Consider the following 18,136-nt stretch of genomic DNA (forward strand, 5'->3'; position numbering starts at 1 on the left):
ACTTTTTGGAAAAAAATAAGGAAAGAGACAAAAAGAAGGAAACCCAAGAGTGCTAAGGCAAACTGTCAAATGACACATCATACCTACTTTGTCATTCATTTAGATAACATCACAAAGGCAGACCAGAGGAGTTCTGTAAACATATACCATACAGTACATCAGCCATGGGAAATTAAAAAAAGAAAACAACCCTGTAATTCTTTTCTTTCTGTATTGATATTCTTGTAATTGAAAGAGATTGCCTAGCCACTAATCATAATGCTGTGGTTTTTGATTTGTATTTTTCTTCTGTTAAAAAAAAGAAAGAATGGAAGTAAAATGCAGTGGTTTTCAAAAGAAACAGTCCCTGAATTCAAACAAGGGACGACATGGAAAGTGGGTTCATAGAAACTTAGAAAATACAAAATATAAAAAAGTTTCATAGGTTACTTTTTCCCAGTCTAGGAAAAGATACACTGAAAGGAGGTCTTTTTTTTGTTTTGTTTTTCTTACAAAAGTTAAGGCGAGCAGTTTGTTGTGGCAAAATGCTATCACTGAACCAGTTTCTGACTCTACTTTTTTGTATCCCCTCATGCTGAAATTGAAAATGTACATGTGATGGCATAAGTTAAACAGACAGGGAGTATGCTTAAAACAATACAAAAAACCCATCCCATAATGATCCTTACAAAAATTTCTCTCTGCTTGACCATAGAGTGGACCATATCCTTCGCACCTGATTGTGCATGAACTTCTAAAGGCAGCTTCCTATCTGAGGGTAAGGGGAAAACCGATCCCTTGGAAAACCAAAGCAGCCCTGGAAAACCAGTGTACATCCATCAGCCTAAGTATCTGAATTCCCCTGTAACATGGCTGCAGACTAATGGCTAGAAGGGACAAGCTGATATCCAGGCATGGCTGCTGCCCTTGTGGAGGAGGATGATTGGAGTAAGTGTGTTTCAGCCAACGTAGCTAAGGCCCTCTGAGTTCAGACTGATTTGCTCCCATTTTGTATATTTCCTGACCTCAGATGTGAAACTGCTTTTGACCTGTAAAGACAAACCCTATGCAGACAAACCTTTAGCTTTTCTGGATCTATCAGGGCCCATTAGTCATGGAGTTCATACGAACACATAAAAAACACTGGCCTTCCTAGGCACTCAATGTTAGCTACAAGTACTGAGCAGTAGGTATTTGGCAGGTTTAAGGTTTAAGGCTTGTGCTCTACTTCTAACCACTAAAGGGCCACTTCTGGACTCTTGGGTGCCACCATCTCCCTACCATGCTGTGACTCAGATGGTGTAGTGGTCTCAGACACGTTCTGGTCCCAGCCTCAGCAAGCATCTCCCAAAGCTGGCAGCTAAGGGAGTCATCCCCAAGATGCTGAGTCTGTGCTGAACCAGAAGGTCATCTGACAGGGGAGCATGCGGCTGAAGAGATGCATGGACAGAGTGGGTTAGGTAAAGATGACATCCCAAATTTCCCAGGCAGAAAGCTTTGGGAAAAAACGTCCATAGGGGAGAGGAGCAACGGAGGGAAAGACTGGGCTGGGAAGACACTGGGATGCCAGGGTGACCATGAAGGCGGCATCACAGAGGAAAGGGTGGTGAGCAATGACATGACCGACTAGGCCAGGAGGAGACGGCTGGGAGATTTGTTTTTGACTGTTACTGGTGAGGTGAACAGGCCCCAGAGTGAGAGAACTATTGCAAAGCGCGCCTGGCTCCCGCAATGCTCACAGGGTAGGGGTGAGGTGGAAAGGGCTTCACCCTTTGCATTGCAGTGCTTTGGGGTCCTAAACGCGCCTAGGGACAGCCTCGCCAGGCCACCCTGGGGGTGAAAACTCAGGGTCTTATTTTAAGAATGTTGAGGGTTGTAAATGCTTAGCATTTCTGGGAAAAAAACCCGAACACACAACCAAACAACAAAAACCCCAAAACACAGGTTGCTAGTTTCTGACAAACAGCCACCAGACCTACTGTTGCAATGCAGGGCTCTGTGGCTGTTCCTCTCTTTGATAAAACTTAGCCACCTAAGCCTGAGTCAAGCGATGATGTGCAGAGCTTCTGTGGGTGAGTTTGGTCCTTCTCCCATTCAAAAGGCCCCAGGGGGAGATGGAGGGAGCATGTGAAAGTCTATTAAATCTGGCCACTGCAGCACATATGGAGGCCAGCAAAATTTCTGCAGAAGTCATTATAGATGTGGCTGTCTTTTCCTACTCTCGCTTGCTTTTACTGTTTTTCTGACTTGTCACCTGGGCAGTGGTGAGAAGTTACACTGACCAGCTCCATACAGAACTACATTTTGCATTTTTTTGTGTGTATGTTTTTAGTGTGCCTCATATTATCACCACCATGAACAAGTGTCTTTTTTACTGGCACAGAAAGAAAAGAGTACAGAGCAAGAACTCTGTTTAATTGGATGCTCTGAACTAACAATTAATGCAGTAAAAACACCATCCAAGAAAGAACAGAAATATCATAGGAACCACCTCAGACTGGAAAGAGGCTTTTTGTTGTTTTCTTTCTCTTTCTTTTTTCCCTCCCTTCCTTTCTTTCTTTCTTTCTTTCTTTCTTTCTTTCTTTCTTTCTTTCTTTCTTTCTTTCTTTCTTTCTTTCTTTCTTTCTTTCTTTCCTTTCTTTCCCTTTCTGTCTTTCTTTTCCTTCCTTCCTTCCTTCCTTCCTTCCTTCCTTCCTTCTCTTTTTCATTTGCTGACATTGATTTTTAAAGTCTGATAGTTTCAAAGACACTTCAATTTAACACTATCAGAAAATATAAGTCCTGATTTTTAATCTCACTTCTGTAGTTATAAATCCAGAATAACTCCACTAGAGTGAGTGAATCCACACTTAAGCAAAACCAGTGTGAGACAAGAATCAGGCTCATAATATCTCACCATGAAAAAGCTAGCTGCTTTTTCACTGTAGTTAGAAGAATCGAATGACCATGAAACAAAGAAATATCTACTGATTTTGGATGCCTCCGCCTTTTTACATTTTCACCTTGAGTTGTTTTTAACAGGCCTGATTTTCAGAGTTCATATGAAGAAAAAATTACTGGAAATCAGGCCTCTTTGAAGTGTCCCACATCAGAAAATGAAGCATCCGAAATCACCAGCAGTTTTTCAAAATGTTAGCCTTGTGGCTATAGGATCTTCTCCTGAAACAGCTGCTCTGACAAAACTCCAGTGGGCCTCCACAGGAGTTTTACCTTGGTAAGCAGGCAGAATCAGACCCATCACCTGTCATTACGTAGGTGCACTGGAGGTACACTCTATGAGAAATTACACTTCTCTAAGAATTATAAAATAAAACTCTGGCCCTGCCCTCATTCCCAGCACTGAGAATTTCATCACTGAGTCCAGTGGGAACAGGGTCAGACTGTGAGACAAGTTCATTTATATTATAAGGAAATAGAAAGCAATATCTCTTAAATACTGGATTTCAGCAGGAAAACTTCATGTATAAACATTGGCAGAGTTATTGAAAGGCAAATAATTAGGTCAGTGACTCCATTTCAGTTGGTCTGACAGCTGCATCTTTTTCATGTCAAGTTAATTTCAACTGCAATTTGGGGAGATGAAGTACACATACAATACTGTAATCTGGAAGATTTATATAAGGCAAAATCATCATTCATACATTTTCTAGAAAGAATAATTAAGGTCCACTTTTGGTATCACCAATAAGCAGGAACGGCTGATGGTTTTTTCTGACACCACAAACTAAACTGGAAAGTCACTATAAAACAAAACTATGCAAACTTTTTGGGAAAGACTTGTCTGAGTTTTAGCAAATTAAAACACTAAAATGATCGAAGCCTTTCTTCAAGAAATAAAAAATAGGATCTATAAAATAATGTTTAAATGTGATTTTTCTTAAAAAAGAGAAGCAATGTGTTTTTAAGGCTCTCATATCTGGCTGCTGTGAAACTCAGACTCCCACAAAATCCTAGAAATCTGATCAAGCCTGCCAGATATCCAAAGAAAAATGTAAAAAGTGTTTTCGTTATATATATATTATATATATAAATCAAATAAATATGAAAACATTTGTTCCATTTCCCATTTATCGCTCACTCTGCAATATTAAAGAAAAAAAAACAACAAAAAAGAAGCAAAAAACCTCCCAACCCCTCCCCAAACCCCAAATAGTACATCTGATGGGAAAATAATCATGTGTTCCTCTTCCTGAAGAACTAGAAAGCAAAGCAACCCAACTGCAAGGCAATGGAGGCATTCACTTCCAGTTCACAGTATTGCAGTTAGAAGTACAGTGAGGTCTAGGTAAGTGATGGAGCAGGAGCTGCCCGGAGCAGGGAAGGAGGAGGTGTTCACATGACAATACAGCATTGACAGCGCTTTTTCTTTTGTGTACCTGGGGCAGCTTCCAAGGGCAGGCTCTCTTCCTTCCCCTCAGGAGAGGAGGGCTCTGTCGTGTCCGACAGGGGCCTGCCAGAGACCAGCTCAGCGGCGTTCCCATCCATGGTGGAGACATCTGTCACTGTCTTCTCCCGCAACGACTTCTCGTCATCTTCATCGATCAGGACCAGCTCTGCCTTGATGGTCTCATCATAGCCCAGCACTTTCTTTGTTTCCTCTTCATCATCGATGTTCTGGTAGCCCATAAATATCATTGTCACTGGCTGATCTGTGCTGGCCTCCGGGGCTTCGCCACCGCAGGGTTTGTCTTGGGGCTGAGGGTTCACTGCATGTCCTTTGCTGGGTTTGTGTACCATTTCCAGCTTTGCCTCCTTGAAGAGCATTTGCTCCTTCATATGGCTAAGGTTTCCATCGGCTACCGCATTTCTGTCTGACACAGTCATTTTTTCATACCCTCCTTTTACACTTGATTGTCCAGCTTTTTGCATAAGTTCATCTACGTCCTTTGAGCTTAATTTACGTACTCCATTTTCTACCACTGTGCCACCAGAGTGAACCTCATAGACTACCTTGGTACCATCATCATAGACTTTGAATCCTCTTTGATGGGCCTCATCTGGGCCAATAGGTGAAGCAGAGACAATCTTGGTCTCTCCTGTCTGTTTGTCTTTCTCCACATTAATTTCCATGGTGCACAAAGCTTGAATGAAAACAAGAGAGGAAGTGCATGTTACAACAAAAAAAGCCAGTGAATGGTTAATTGCCAAACAGACAAAGAAAACTACGGTGCCCTTTTCCTACCTCCTGCATCTAAAGAGCCAAGCATTTTACGTTAGCGGTGGGACAAAATGCTGTGGACAGAGATAGTTATTACACTACAGCTTTTTTATGCAGCTGGGAGCTAGGCATACCTGTGGCAAACCTAGTCTTCCATCTCACACCGTGTGGTGCTGTCTGATCAATTAGGAGTGCCAGGAGCACTTGCATTAGGTATAATTTAGACAAAGGGAGGTGACAGCATGCAGGTTGCCCTCAACCTTTCTGTTCTGAACTTGCCTCAAAATTCAGAGATAAACTAATTTCCAGGAAGCTCTCTCCTCTCTTTTCCTCCTCTGCCATCTAACTGCCAGTTAGATAGTAACTAGTTTTCTTTGCTGCAAGTTAACACCCAGACTGTTCTATTATCAATGCTTGTTCTTGCTTATGTCTTCCGTGGGTAGCATTTGAAACATTTTAGAGGTGAAGAAACATAGTTTACCCCTGTTCTACAGGTGGAAAAACAAAATTGCACAGGAATGGGATTATTTCTCCTGCAGATGTGTGGCAGGGCAGGTCTCTCATCTTCCACACCAAGGCATCGACAGTGACCTCTGCTTGTAGGTTAAGAGAATGTACAAAATGGCCAAGAAGTGCTCCCTCGTTTATCTGAATTAGGCCCTAAGCACCATTGACAAAGTTGAAGAAAAAAGTAATAACGAACTGATTCTCAAAGCATCATGAAACAAGACGTAAAAACATGCATGTCAGGGATGCTGCTTTAGAATAGCAAAGAAGCTTTCTAGCATTTAAGAAGGACGCAGTGACAAGATGACAATTGTAGAGAACACACAGGAGGAATAGACAGGCAGTCTACACTGCTTTAATACCCATTTTGAGATAGGATGGCATCTCACTAGACAGCTTTTCAAAGAAAAATGTGCAAAGGTCTCACAGATTTTCCAGAAGTGCTCATCTGTTTATTCCTTGTATGCAGATGAAGACATTTTGGCAGTTGGACAGACATCCACAGACATTTAATTAGGAATTACCACAGGCAGTGACAAGTGTTCATGAAACTTATGGTGACCATTTCCACCAGTGAATCTCAATAGCGTAATTGTGATTTGTTTTACCTGGGGACACCACAAACTGACATGCTGGCTTTTTTTGATGACTTATTTTTAAGTGAGTACAGAATATCCTTGGCCCAAGAACCAATGTAGCTTGGTATGCTCGTATTTAAAAATCACGAATATAAAAAACTACCCTTGCTTTAACATATTCCTTCAGTCTTATTATTCATGCACAGTCAAAAAATTTTTTCTGTATCCTCAAAGCAAAGTATTTAATCAGCAATAGGAAGTTTATCATGATGTGCATCGTGACCCCCCCTATTGCTCTAGACAGAAAATTCATGTTGCTGAGTGGGTGCATGCCAGCCCTAGTGAGGTGATCTCCTCTGTCCCCTGGGAGTGCAGTCTGGTAGGCAGTCCAGACACATGGTGGGTTTGGCCATCTACATGCTGTGTGCTCAGACCTCAGTCAGCCCTGATAGGGCTGGTTAGGTCAAGAGCAACACCACACAAGCCACTGCATGGAGCCAGAGGACGGAGGGTCTGATAGGTGAAGGAGCATTGCTACATTTGAGTGAGGCTGGAATGGACTACAGAAGCAGCGATCTCTCCTTAGCTATTTGCAAGCTAGGGGAATATCTTTAAGGACTGTGTTTTACCACTACTTTGAAAGGTTTATGGACTAACTGTGTCTATAGCTGTCATGACCCTGAGCACAGGATGCCCATTTTCACAACAAAGTAGGGATGTCAGTTTTCTGATCTCCCTCTCCATGCTGGAGTTTTCATGCCTGGTCATCCTACAGCAGCCCGAGCAGTCAGGAGGAGGTTGTGGGGGTGAGAGTTGGGCTTTGCTCTGAGGTGTGCAGCAGGAGACTGAGGGGCAGCTGGCATGGACAGAAACAGGGGAGATTTAAGCTGGAAGTAAGGAAGAACACTGTTGCTCCAGGGCTGGTAGCAATTAAGCTCTGAAGCAGGTTGCTCTGACAAGCTGTGGCAGACTGCACCACGGCTCAGCTCAGAGAGCAGCTGGCATGGATCACTTGCTTGGGACTGTTCCAGCCCAGGAGCTGTTAAGTGCCCTTCAATTCTCAGGCAAGTACCTCTGCCCTGAAGCCTTTAATCCAATTTATAGGGGTAATGAAACAAAGATAGAGGTGCCACCACTAACAGTCTGGAATTTGTTCCCTTCTAGGTGCAGTTTCTTGGGTGAGGGTGATGGGGAGGAAGAAAGGAACAGGAATTCTATTTATTGGTTGAGTGGGCTCTGAACATCACTTGACCTCACCAGGGCTGCTCAGGCAGGTATTGCTCGATAACTTCCAACATTACAGAGGTAAAAATAGAGGTTGGCTAGCCTATCATGAAGATGGTAAAACTGACATCCTGGCAGATTTTTGAGTGGCAGAGAGCTGAACTGAAGCAAAGGTGAACTATGATGGAACAAGAGCACATCCAGTAAATAACCTCTGATGGGCAGAAGTTCCTGATCTGTCCTGAGCACTACAGACCTGCCCACTGACTGGCCATCTGGTACCTTCTTGGTGAGAAGCAGCATCTTAAGCTCCTCTGGAGCTCTTGTACTGCTTCTCTTCTTTGAGAAATAAAAATATTATTTGGAGCATGACTTTTGAGTAAAAACTGCTGATTTTTCTGTGAAATAGCTGAGTGCCACATTACTGCATGTATTTTTAATGCAGAAGAGGATGTAATCTGCCACGCCTTCCCTGTTCTCATGAACAAATGTCATTCAGTAGTGTGCACTGAAAGAATGCTTGTATAGTGGGCCTGAATTCAGAAGCAGATAGGGAAAATCTGATAGTTAAATCACATGGACCTGGCCATATTTAAGAAGAGTTGTGAGATAAATCTATTTATCTATGATATGGAGTACTGATAAGTAACGTCTTACTTATTAGGGATACTCTGGACAACAAGCTCTGGCACCACTTGGAAGACTCTGTCCTACTGACTAAATGGATCTAGAAAGTTAACACGTGTAGTTCTTGTGTACTTTGTTTGGCTGATATAATTAAGCATTTGCCCCGTCAACATTTTCTTTCCATTTTCTACGATGATTTCAGCAGAAGTGTTTTAGATATTGGCATAACATGCGATTTACCACCTGCCCCAGGGGTCACATTAAAGCTGCTTGTGCAGGTGAATGTGTAAACATATGCAAGTTTCTTAGCAAGCTGTTCACTAGTGAAATGCATTGCCATGGGAGAAGTGAGAAGCCAGGGAGAACCTGGCTTATCTACCGGTGTGCATAATGTTTGTTCTCTGCAGGAAAACCTAGCAGCTCAGCTTGTCAAAGTAGCTGAAAAATGAACTAATGTTGATTTCTAAAATGTCTTTATTTAACCAGAGCTTATTTACTGCAAGATGTGCTCTGTTAATAGAATACAAAACTATCTGACAACAGAGTTGAAACTGAAAGCAGTACTTGAAGATGCCAATCTGTATTCACAAGTGCAAGTTTTCTGCACAAGTTTTAATTACAGTGTAACATGATGCAGTGTGTTATGACAAGAAGATTCCAACGTGCAGATGAAAGAGTCTGGCTTCTGCCTGTTATGTGGATTCAGAGGCTGTTCTTTAAAAAAATAAAATCTTAACAGACTTTGAGCTTGTTTTAAGATGGATGCTTACAGTCTACTTTTGAACACATATTCTGGTGCCTTTAAGCTATTGCACACACATGACACTTTTACCAAGGACTACATGAAGAAGACTTGAAGGTCATCCAAAGAATGAAATAAATTATTGTTTTCTCAGTATTGACAAAATGGCACAAAACGCACATTGCTTTTAAGACAGATTGGGGTAAGCACTAGTGGAAGGGAAGCTTTTGGAATGGTTTGCAACAGGACTTCTGAACAAAATGACATATCCCATAGCTGTGTAGTGTCTTAAGTGCAGACAGTGCTTTGCTATGATTGTCAACCCGTTCTTCAAGTGAGCCACCTTTCATTCCCACTCCTTAGGACACCGCTTAAGTAGCCACCAGCACTTTGGTCTTGAGAGGGAATACATTGTTTAGAAAAGAAGAGTCTTGAAAATAAGAAAAACATACAGCTTTACACAATCATGTTGTTAAGTTTAAGACACATACTCAATCTGAAAAATGTTAGAAAATTCTCTGTATGACTCCAACCACAAAACATACCATAATTCTTCCCACCTTTGCCCTGAGAAGAAAGAATGGCATACAAATAAGTATAGAATGACATAAACATTTGAAGCACGTATGCAATCTTGTGTGCCTGTCTGTCTCATTCATCTTAATGGGAGTTGCATGGGTTTGACAGAGGAGACAAAACCTTGGCCTAGACACCCTGTATTTGTATCATCAGAGATGGAAAGAACTGAATGTTTCTATGTAAAAAAATTGGACATGTTTCCTATGCCAGTTGTATGTAGTTCAACTGCATTGTTTTGAGAATATTGACTGTGGCTCAAAAACCCTTGGCTTATTTACAAAATACAAATCAAGCAGCATTTCCTGGCATTTAAATGATATCAGGACACCAGACCTGTTAAGGTAATATAACAAAAAAAGTTCATGGCTACTGGACTGGTATTATAATACTTTGCTCCTTGAGACTTACCAGCTACTCTGCTTGCTCCGTCCCACTCAGGAACTGGCTCTGCTGTTCGTGAATAGAGGGTTGGGAGTTCAGGGATCTGGGAGTAAATGTAATTTACTGCATCTGGTGTCAGAGAACAGGAAACAGTTAGATTTGTGTTATGAGCCCCAGTGGCTTCATTGCTTAGACAGCAGAGTGTTGTCAGCCCTGACAATGGTCACTGGAGATTTGTACTAGATAATTGGATCAAAGCAAACAAAGTGCAAAGTCACTGTCGTGTGATTGGTGTTCAAAAGACTAGCTGAGGCAGGAGGGAATGGGTCCAGATGACTCAAACCTTATGTCAGTTGAACACATAAAATTATTTGTCAGGAGGTTCTGGATTTATCAAGTCCGTGACCTTTAAAATGGGGGGAAGAGAGGAGAAGGTAAGGAACAAACCTAACGTGATACCCAGAATACATGACATTTCAAACAGCGATATAAAAGCCTAAAAATGCTAGTGTTGACTGAATGGGATGAAAGGCCAGCTCTTTTGCACTGGTTGTTTCCGGTATTATTGAACTGGCATTTGGCTTTTGTTCTTAAAGCTGAAATTTAGTTAATGAAATCACATATAGATACTGATAGGGTGCCCATTGCGACTTTCAGTAGGTATTAAGCACCTGCCAGTTCTGCAGTGCCATCACTCATTAACAAACCATGAACTAGCAGAAAGCTGTCTTAAAGGACTGATTTGTTTTACATTTGAGTTTATGGTTATTTAGTATAAACTAAATATGTTCTTTAGAAGACACATTGAAGAAATTTACAAATATTTACCAGGAGATGTTTTGTGGCTGAGCTAAATATAACTAGATAGCATATATTGTTCTGCTAGGATTCAGTGGCTGAGAAAGCAGAGCTCAGAGGAGAGAGTGCAAATAACTGACTTACAGTTCAGGCACCAAACCAAAATGAAAAAGAAAAAAAAAAAAACACCACCAAACACTTTCTCTTCTATCAACTGGAAATGTTTTCAGTTTTGCATGGAACTGGTTAAATTTCTGTTCAAACATACGATCCTATCTGGTGTGAAACAGAGCATTCTTCCTCCAAGGGTACTTTGCTGGTACAATGTATAATTTAAGTTGCTGATCCCTTGGTATGGCCTGGTTCATGTGTCAGGGTAGGAGGCAGAATCTGCCTTTCTTGGTGCCTCTTGATGTTATAAGCCGGTGAAATAAGAAGACCAGTGCAGACCGTAAAAGTGAACTGGTGAGTGGAGAGAGAAAATGAAATGTCCTGTTGTAGGTTGCTTGACTGCATCAGGTGAAAGGAGATACTTTCATCACATTCTCTATGGACTAACACCCATCTCCCAGGTAAACCCCTACACCTGGCGGCATCCTCAGCAAAGACATGATGTGCCACCTCTAATTACACATTCTGCTCCTTTGGCAGGAATACTGGGGTCGGTACTGGTGAAATGGTTTTACCATCTTAGCAGCCTGCAGTGGCCACCAGTGCTGCTGGGTGCAGGAAGACAGTAATCACAGTCCCCATGGAGCACTGTAGGTGCATGTAAGGAGGTCCACTTCTCCCTTCCTGCGTCAGAGGAGGATGGCACAGAGGCACAGTGCAAATTCATACCAGAAAGCCAAGAAGTTAGTATAAGTTTGCAACAGATGAATTTGAAAAAACACTCAGCCAGGGAAATACTGTTTTATTTCATACTGCAGTGGACAAATGGCAGTCTTGGCAAATGGGCTTTTATATTTTCAATGCATACTGTTTTCCCAAAGTTTTTTTTATTTTCAGCAGTAGAGCCTAGGAGAAGTAACTGTTTAGGACACAGCTGACTGAGCAATGGCCAGCAACAGCTACTTTCTTTTGTAGGGTTTCTTGACTCTGATGAGAAATTGGTACAATGCTTGGTGTTGTTATTCTGGGAAATATCACCAGCAAATGAGCAGGCTATTATTGAAAACGGAAGTAATTTCGCAGAAGAAAGAAATGGGGACTGTGTTTCTGGACCAGAACAAGAAGGCACTTTGTGTTCTGGAAATGGCAGAAATCTAGTAACTATTCAACCTGTAGAGTATACTGCTGGAACAGTACTTTCAGTATATGTTCATCCAGTGACTTGAGTGACAGACCTATCTGTCCCCATGTGGATGTAATCGGTGCAGACTTGTGCTGCTTAACTAATCATCCTTACTTATTTTGCAGTTCATGGAATAAAAAGGCACAGTTAGGGTTCCGTTCTCCTCCCTAGGCAGTGCAGAAGGCAAAATCCTTTGCAAGTGTTTGTTTTTCCCAAGTGCCTGGACAGGGAACTGAGCTGCCCACTTGGCAGACAGCACCACTGATGTCTAGCAGTAAGCAAGATTGTACGGCTTGATGATGAAATTCTCACTTTGATGGTGTACATGTCTGTGGACCTTAGTAAGGTGGGGGTTTTTGCCTCCTGTATTAGGAGACAATACCTAGGTAAATGTTAGGTGTTACTAATATCAACTCAGTTTAGAAACTTCTCTGTATGTTACTTAGAATAAATTATTAAAAAATTAGCTTCAGGGCTCCTGACAATCTCTTATTATTGTCTTCAGGAGGGAGAGCCAGGGTGGGGGTTACAGGGGTTGTGATTATTGTGTTCTTTCTTCTGAAGCGAGTGCTGCTGTCACGTGTCAGAAAGGGGTATTTGACTAGAAGAGGATGGGGTTTGGTTCATTCCACTAGTTCCTATCTTGTGCCCCTCCAAACAAAATGAACATGCGCATTTCTCTTTATCCCAATGGCAACAAGGTCTGTTTCATTTAGCACCTTTATAAGTGGTATAAGAGATCAATTTTACAAGGAGCGGAAGAGATGGAAATTAGCATTTTGTTTGCCTGAGAAGTAAGACAGAACATAAATTAAAGCATTTGAACTGACTTCATTCAGTACCTTAATTTCAACCTTTGATGAGTTATTAATATCTAAGGATGCCATAAAGCATGTCTTCTGGCTTTTTGTACTACTTACTTACAATGTACTGTGTTTCAGGACTATGGCACTCTTCCATATTATCAGACAAGTGCTTGAGAAAATATGTGGGGCAAGATAATCCTTCAAGGGTACTTACACAAAATTAAACCTTCAGAACTGCTTAGAATAGCTTCCATGAAGAGGCTTGTGGACAAATGTCAGATGAGCTCATTTTCCAAGGGCTGGATTATCTTTAAAAAGTCTGACTACTACTAAAATTAGTGGTAGGTCTTCTGCAAATACTGGTTCTCGGGGCAGGGCTGTTCCACCTGCAAAGCCCTCTGGGGCTCCACAGAGCTATATCAGAGGGAACAGAGATTATGACCCCCTCGCTGTGTTTGTAAGACCATGAATGGAGGTTTAAGCAGGAAGCTTTGCTACAAGTCTGGCTCTGACTTAGTGAATCATGCTTTAAACTAATGAACTTGTCATGTAGGTTCCACAGCTGATACTTGCATATACATAAGCAACAGTGTGGATGGGTGTACCTACCAGAGCAGCAATGAATGCTTCCCAACCCTTTCCAAAGGCAAAAACCGTAAGTTCAGCCACCTCAAGTGCATGTATGCCAATGTATGTAATCTGGGCAACAAGCAGGAGGAACTAGAGTTCTGTGCCCAGTCTGAGATATGTTATAGGAATCACAGAAACTTGTTGGGAAAACTCACATAATGGGAAAACCACAATGGATGGCTACAAACACTTTCAGAAAGACAGGAAGAGAAGGAGGTGGAGTTGCACTTTATGTGATAGAGAAATTTTATAGAGGAGATGTCTAGAGACCATGACAGTTCTACTGAATGAATGCCTTTCGATCAAGATCAGAGGGATCATCACCAAAGGAGACCTCATATTAGGTATCTGTTACTGACCTCCCAATCAGGATGATGAAGCCAACAAAACCTTACTTTTGCTGCTCAGGGAAGTCTCTGGCCAACAGAACCTGGTCCTCATGAGTAGCTTCACTTAACCAGACATTTGTTTGAAAAAGTAAATAAAATTCATGCACAAGCCATCCATCCTGGAATGCAGTAAGGACTGCTATAGATGCTGGACATGTTGACTAGGAGTAGCACATTGGTAGATTTACTGCTCACAAACTGAGAAGATTTATTTGACAACATAATTACCAATGGTAGCCTTGGATACAGTGACCAAAACATTGTGGAGTTTAAGATCCTGCTGAGCACACCGAAGACCAGTAGTAGGATGAAGACCCTCAATTTTAGAAGAGCCAACTTTAACATGCTCAGAGCCCAGCTGTGAGGGATTCTATGAGAAGCATCCATGGAGGGCAAAGGAGCTTCTGAGTGCTGGAAGTTATTCAAGAATAGTCTCCTGAAAGCACAAGAACAGTCCATCCTCTACAAAAAGAAAGGAAGAAGGATGAACAAAAGACCACCATGTCTTAGCAATGAGCATTTAAGTGTAATTAAAAGCAAAAAAAGGAAGCATACTGGCTACGGAAAGGCAGCCAAATTGCAATTGAGGACTACAAGAACCTTGCTAGGGCATGCAGGGATGCAGTCAGGAAGGCTAAGGCTTAGCTAGAACTGAAATTGGCCAAAGATGTCAAGTACAATGAGAAAGGGTTCTTCAGATTTGTGAACAGTAAGCAGAAGCACAGGGAAGACATGGGCCCATTACTGAATAGGGCATGGAACTAGTCACTAACAATGCTAACAAGGCAAATGTTCTCAATACCTTCTCTGCCTCTGTCCTTACTGGTGTAGCAGGACCCCAGATCACAAGATCAAGTAGCTATGACAACTCATGTGCTGACCCACCAGTAGTGGAGGAAGGGCTGGTCTGTGGCCTCTCACAAGAAATCAACTCGCATAAATCCATGGGTCCGATCGGAATCAACCTCAAAGTATTAAGAGAAGTGGCTGACATTGTTGCAAGGAGACTGTCCATAATATTTGAAAGTCATGAAGATCAGGATGTCCCTGGTGACTAGAAGAAGGAAAATGTCATACCCATCTACAGGAAGGGACCAAAAGAGGACCCAGGAAACTAGAAGCCCATTGGTCCTACTTCATTGCCTGGGAAAGTGATGGAATGAGTCCTCCCTAGAAACTATTACAAGCCAAATGAATCAGGTGATTGAGAAAGGCCAGCATGGATTTACCAGGGAAAATCATGACAGACTAACCTGATCGCCTTCTACAACAAAATAACACCTTCTGTTGACCTGGGGAGAGCAGTGGATGTTGTTTACTTGGACTTCAGCAAAGCTTTTGACACTGTTTCCCACAGCCTTCTCCCGGACAAACTGGCAAGATACAGATTGGATGAGTGATCTGTGAGATGAATGGGAAATTGGGTGACAGGCTGCACTCAACAGGTGGTGATCAATGGTTTTTGCTCAGGTGGCCAGAGGTGCTGTAATTGTGGCAGCCATAGATGCAGATCAAATTAAGAAGTTACTTAAAACCCTACAACTGAAAAACAATTGCTGATGAGGTTTTACAAGGACACATGGAAAGTGCTCTACAAAGATCTGTACTTGACTCCTCTGAGGGCATGCTTGTCTGTTTTGCTGTTGGGCTGTACAGATGTTTAGGATCAGAGGAGAGAAAACTTGAAAAGTGTCTAAGCCATGTGCTGGGAACTATACAGTCCAGGCCAGGTTTCCAAAGCCACATCTTTGCCAAATATATGCTAATACATACCAAATACAAACAGAGGTCTGTGCAATCTGTAGTTACTGCAATAGTGGCTTCTATATGTTGCCTGAAGTAACAACATGTAGTTTTCATACACATGACCAAAGACTGTAAAGGACAAATTTACCCCTGAGGCAAATTCAGCAGACAAGGGAGTTACATCAGATCTTAATGTGGCTTATATTTTATATATACATTGAGCCATAAACATACACATACAGAGTAAGAGCTCGCTCTCCTTCCCAGCTGTTCACAAAGCATGCAGCATAGCACTACAGCATGCCGGGTTCTGACGGCGGCTGTGAGCAGTAACAAGTTATGTCATTCCTAGCATCATCTCAGTCCTAGTTTAATGGAGAACTTGTCAGTGACAAGCCACCAAGTTGCTGGCAGAAGCATGACTGCAGGTGACAGGACCACAGCCCTGAGCCTTAGCATTTCTGCTCTGCTTTCTCTTGTCTGGTAATCTATGAAGACAAGTGTGTCTGTATACTGGAAAATGTGGGATTTACGTTTTTTGTGCCTGCATCACTTCAAGCCACTGGCGCTCACCACCACTTCTCCCCCCCTTGCAGCCTTCATCTAGACCCCTCTGGGCTTTCTGCACACTCAAAACCTCCGTCACCACCACATATACGGCACAAAAACACGCACAGGGACACAATGGTGAGATAAATCACTTTCTGTACTGTCATCACATTTAGAATAAAGGGAAGGATGGACAGAGAGCAAACTAAGGTGAGATTTATGGACTTGAACATGATATTACATCAGTTGAAGAAATTACCCCAACAGGTCAGTGTTGGTTTGTGTATGTGTTTCACACAGCCTTCCCATATTACCTAATGGCTCCTACCATTTTCCCCTGCAGTGTGTTATAGACAGTTGCCAGACAGATGACTGATCTGCTACAACAAAGCAAGTCCTACAGGTTTTTGAAGGAAAGAAAAATCTATGGTACCAAAGTGCTCACAGTTAGCTATCTATGTGTTTTCCTCCTCTGATCAGTAACCCTCACAGACTGTTGTCAGAAAGAAAACAGAGGACCTGCTGGCCTTTCACCATGTGAAGATGTATGGTCCCATAGTGCCCCCAGTGGCAGGGCTAACAGGACAGCTTGCAGCCTTGGTCATCCCTAGAGGTGCAGAGTATGGTACTGCTTAGAGGATGACCAGGGCCTGCCTCAGCCCACAGAGAGCAGCTGATGAGAGGAAGGAACAAGATATATAGAGCAAGTGGTCTGGAAAAGGAGAGGTACCAGTTAACACCTTTACTCCCTGCTCCCTCTGCTTGCACATTTATTCCTCAGGCACTCTATTCTCTTCGGCATAGTTTTGCAGTTTTCTGTTACCCTTCAGAAATCACGAGCTGTCCTTGCTTCTGGCTCAGTCTGTGAGGGGGGAATTCATTGAAACTAGGCAAAACCTGGAGAGCAGTGAGGCTCCTCTTGAACCCAATGAAATACTACTAGTATTGACCTCATTATTTTGAATCTTGTCAGTTCAAAGACATGTACTGAGAACGAGTGTCTGGTCTGGACCACAGATTTCTCTGCAGATGGATCACCATGATATCCTGGGCCCTAAGGTCCTGGAGACGCACTGCAAGGGTCTCTCTAGCTTCCTGGGAACCAACCATATTATTTTCTCACTCAAACACCTAAATTTATAACTCATTATTTAGACTGATCACACATAGTGTGACACTGAGTTCATAAACTAGGAATTATTACATCCTCATTCATCCATGAAGGTTTTCCTTTTGTAAGAATCATCATGCAAAGAATGTAATTCATCAGCGAAGTAATCTAATGTTAATAGTTGTTCCTGTATATTAGGAATAGTCCTCATTGTATTTAAGTGTTTATTAACAGAGCATGAGCACATACAGTGGAGAAGATTGACCACAGAGAGGTGAAAAGGAGTCTGCAATGCAGGGCTATCATGGTGAAAGAAGTCAATAACAGAGAAGTTGTATGATGTCTGTTTTAAGTCATCCATGCTGTTTTTACCCTTGTGTGCACATAAGAAGAGGTGGAGCTCTGCCAGAGAAATATTGTTTCACCACTGTAGTGACCTTTGTGCTTGCACTATAACAATACCAAAGGAAAAGGTAATGGCTCTAGCAATAAATCTGAAGCATACAATGAAGAGAAAGAACCCCCACTCTGTAAACCTTTGCAACAAAGCTATAGGAACAACTCTTGTTAAAACCAAAGCATAATAAAAAGGCACTTACCACCATCCTGTTGTGAGAAACTCTGTGAAGGGAAAAAATAAGTTGTTTGGTTAAACCTTTCATATTTTGGGTATAATTTGCATGAAGTCTTGATTTTTATGCTAGGCTTGCTTTTATGGTTCTCTGTAATTTTTAAATTGGTAATTGGGGATGCAGCTCCTCAGGTTCAGGTGCCATTAGAGGCTGAGGGACAGGGTATAACTAAAAGGAGAACAATGCTGTTTCTTGCAGGCTGTAATGTTCAGAAGCTGTTCTTTTTGGTGAGTACTACTATTTCTGGGTGCCACTGTGAGCAGAGAAGTTTGAGATGCCTTTCAGAATCCTGCTGACATCTTTCACTGGGGCCAAAAGCTCACATTGTTTCCCTGCAGATAAGCTAGAGAGATAGTCTCTGAACTCCCTCTTCAAAAAAGCTAGAGTGGGAAGGGGAAATCCAAAC

The 18,136-nt window shown here is 42.2% G+C and overlaps 1 protein-coding gene across 6 annotated transcripts in view; it reads right to left on the reverse strand.

The window, feature by feature from the left end:
* LOC113490317 (A-kinase anchor protein 2-like) overlaps positions 1 to 18,136 on the reverse strand; it is a 266,283-nt gene that overhangs the window by 140,559 nt on the left and 107,588 nt on the right. For 4 of the 6 annotated variants that reach the window (XM_026866693.1, XM_026866692.1, XM_026866695.1 and 1 more), the window contains 3 exons: positions 17,698 to 17,719; positions 9,803 to 9,904; positions 4,356 to 5,060 (listed from right to left, as the gene is read on the reverse strand). In XM_026866693.1, the coding sequence (XP_026722494.1) occupies positions 4,356 to 5,060; positions 9,803 to 9,904; positions 17,698 to 17,719 (829 nt within the window). The remainder of the gene's footprint in view (positions 1 to 4,355; positions 5,061 to 9,802; positions 9,905 to 17,697; positions 17,720 to 18,136) is intronic. The other 2 variants (XM_026866696.1, XM_026866697.1) reach the window with 2 other exon arrangements.

Source organism: Athene cunicularia (genome assembly GCF_003259725.1).
Source record: "Athene cunicularia isolate RWA chromosome Z unlocalized genomic scaffold, athCun1 chrZ_part3, whole genome shotgun sequence".
NCBI classification, from domain to species: domain Eukaryota; kingdom Metazoa; phylum Chordata; class Aves; order Strigiformes; family Strigidae; genus Athene; species Athene cunicularia.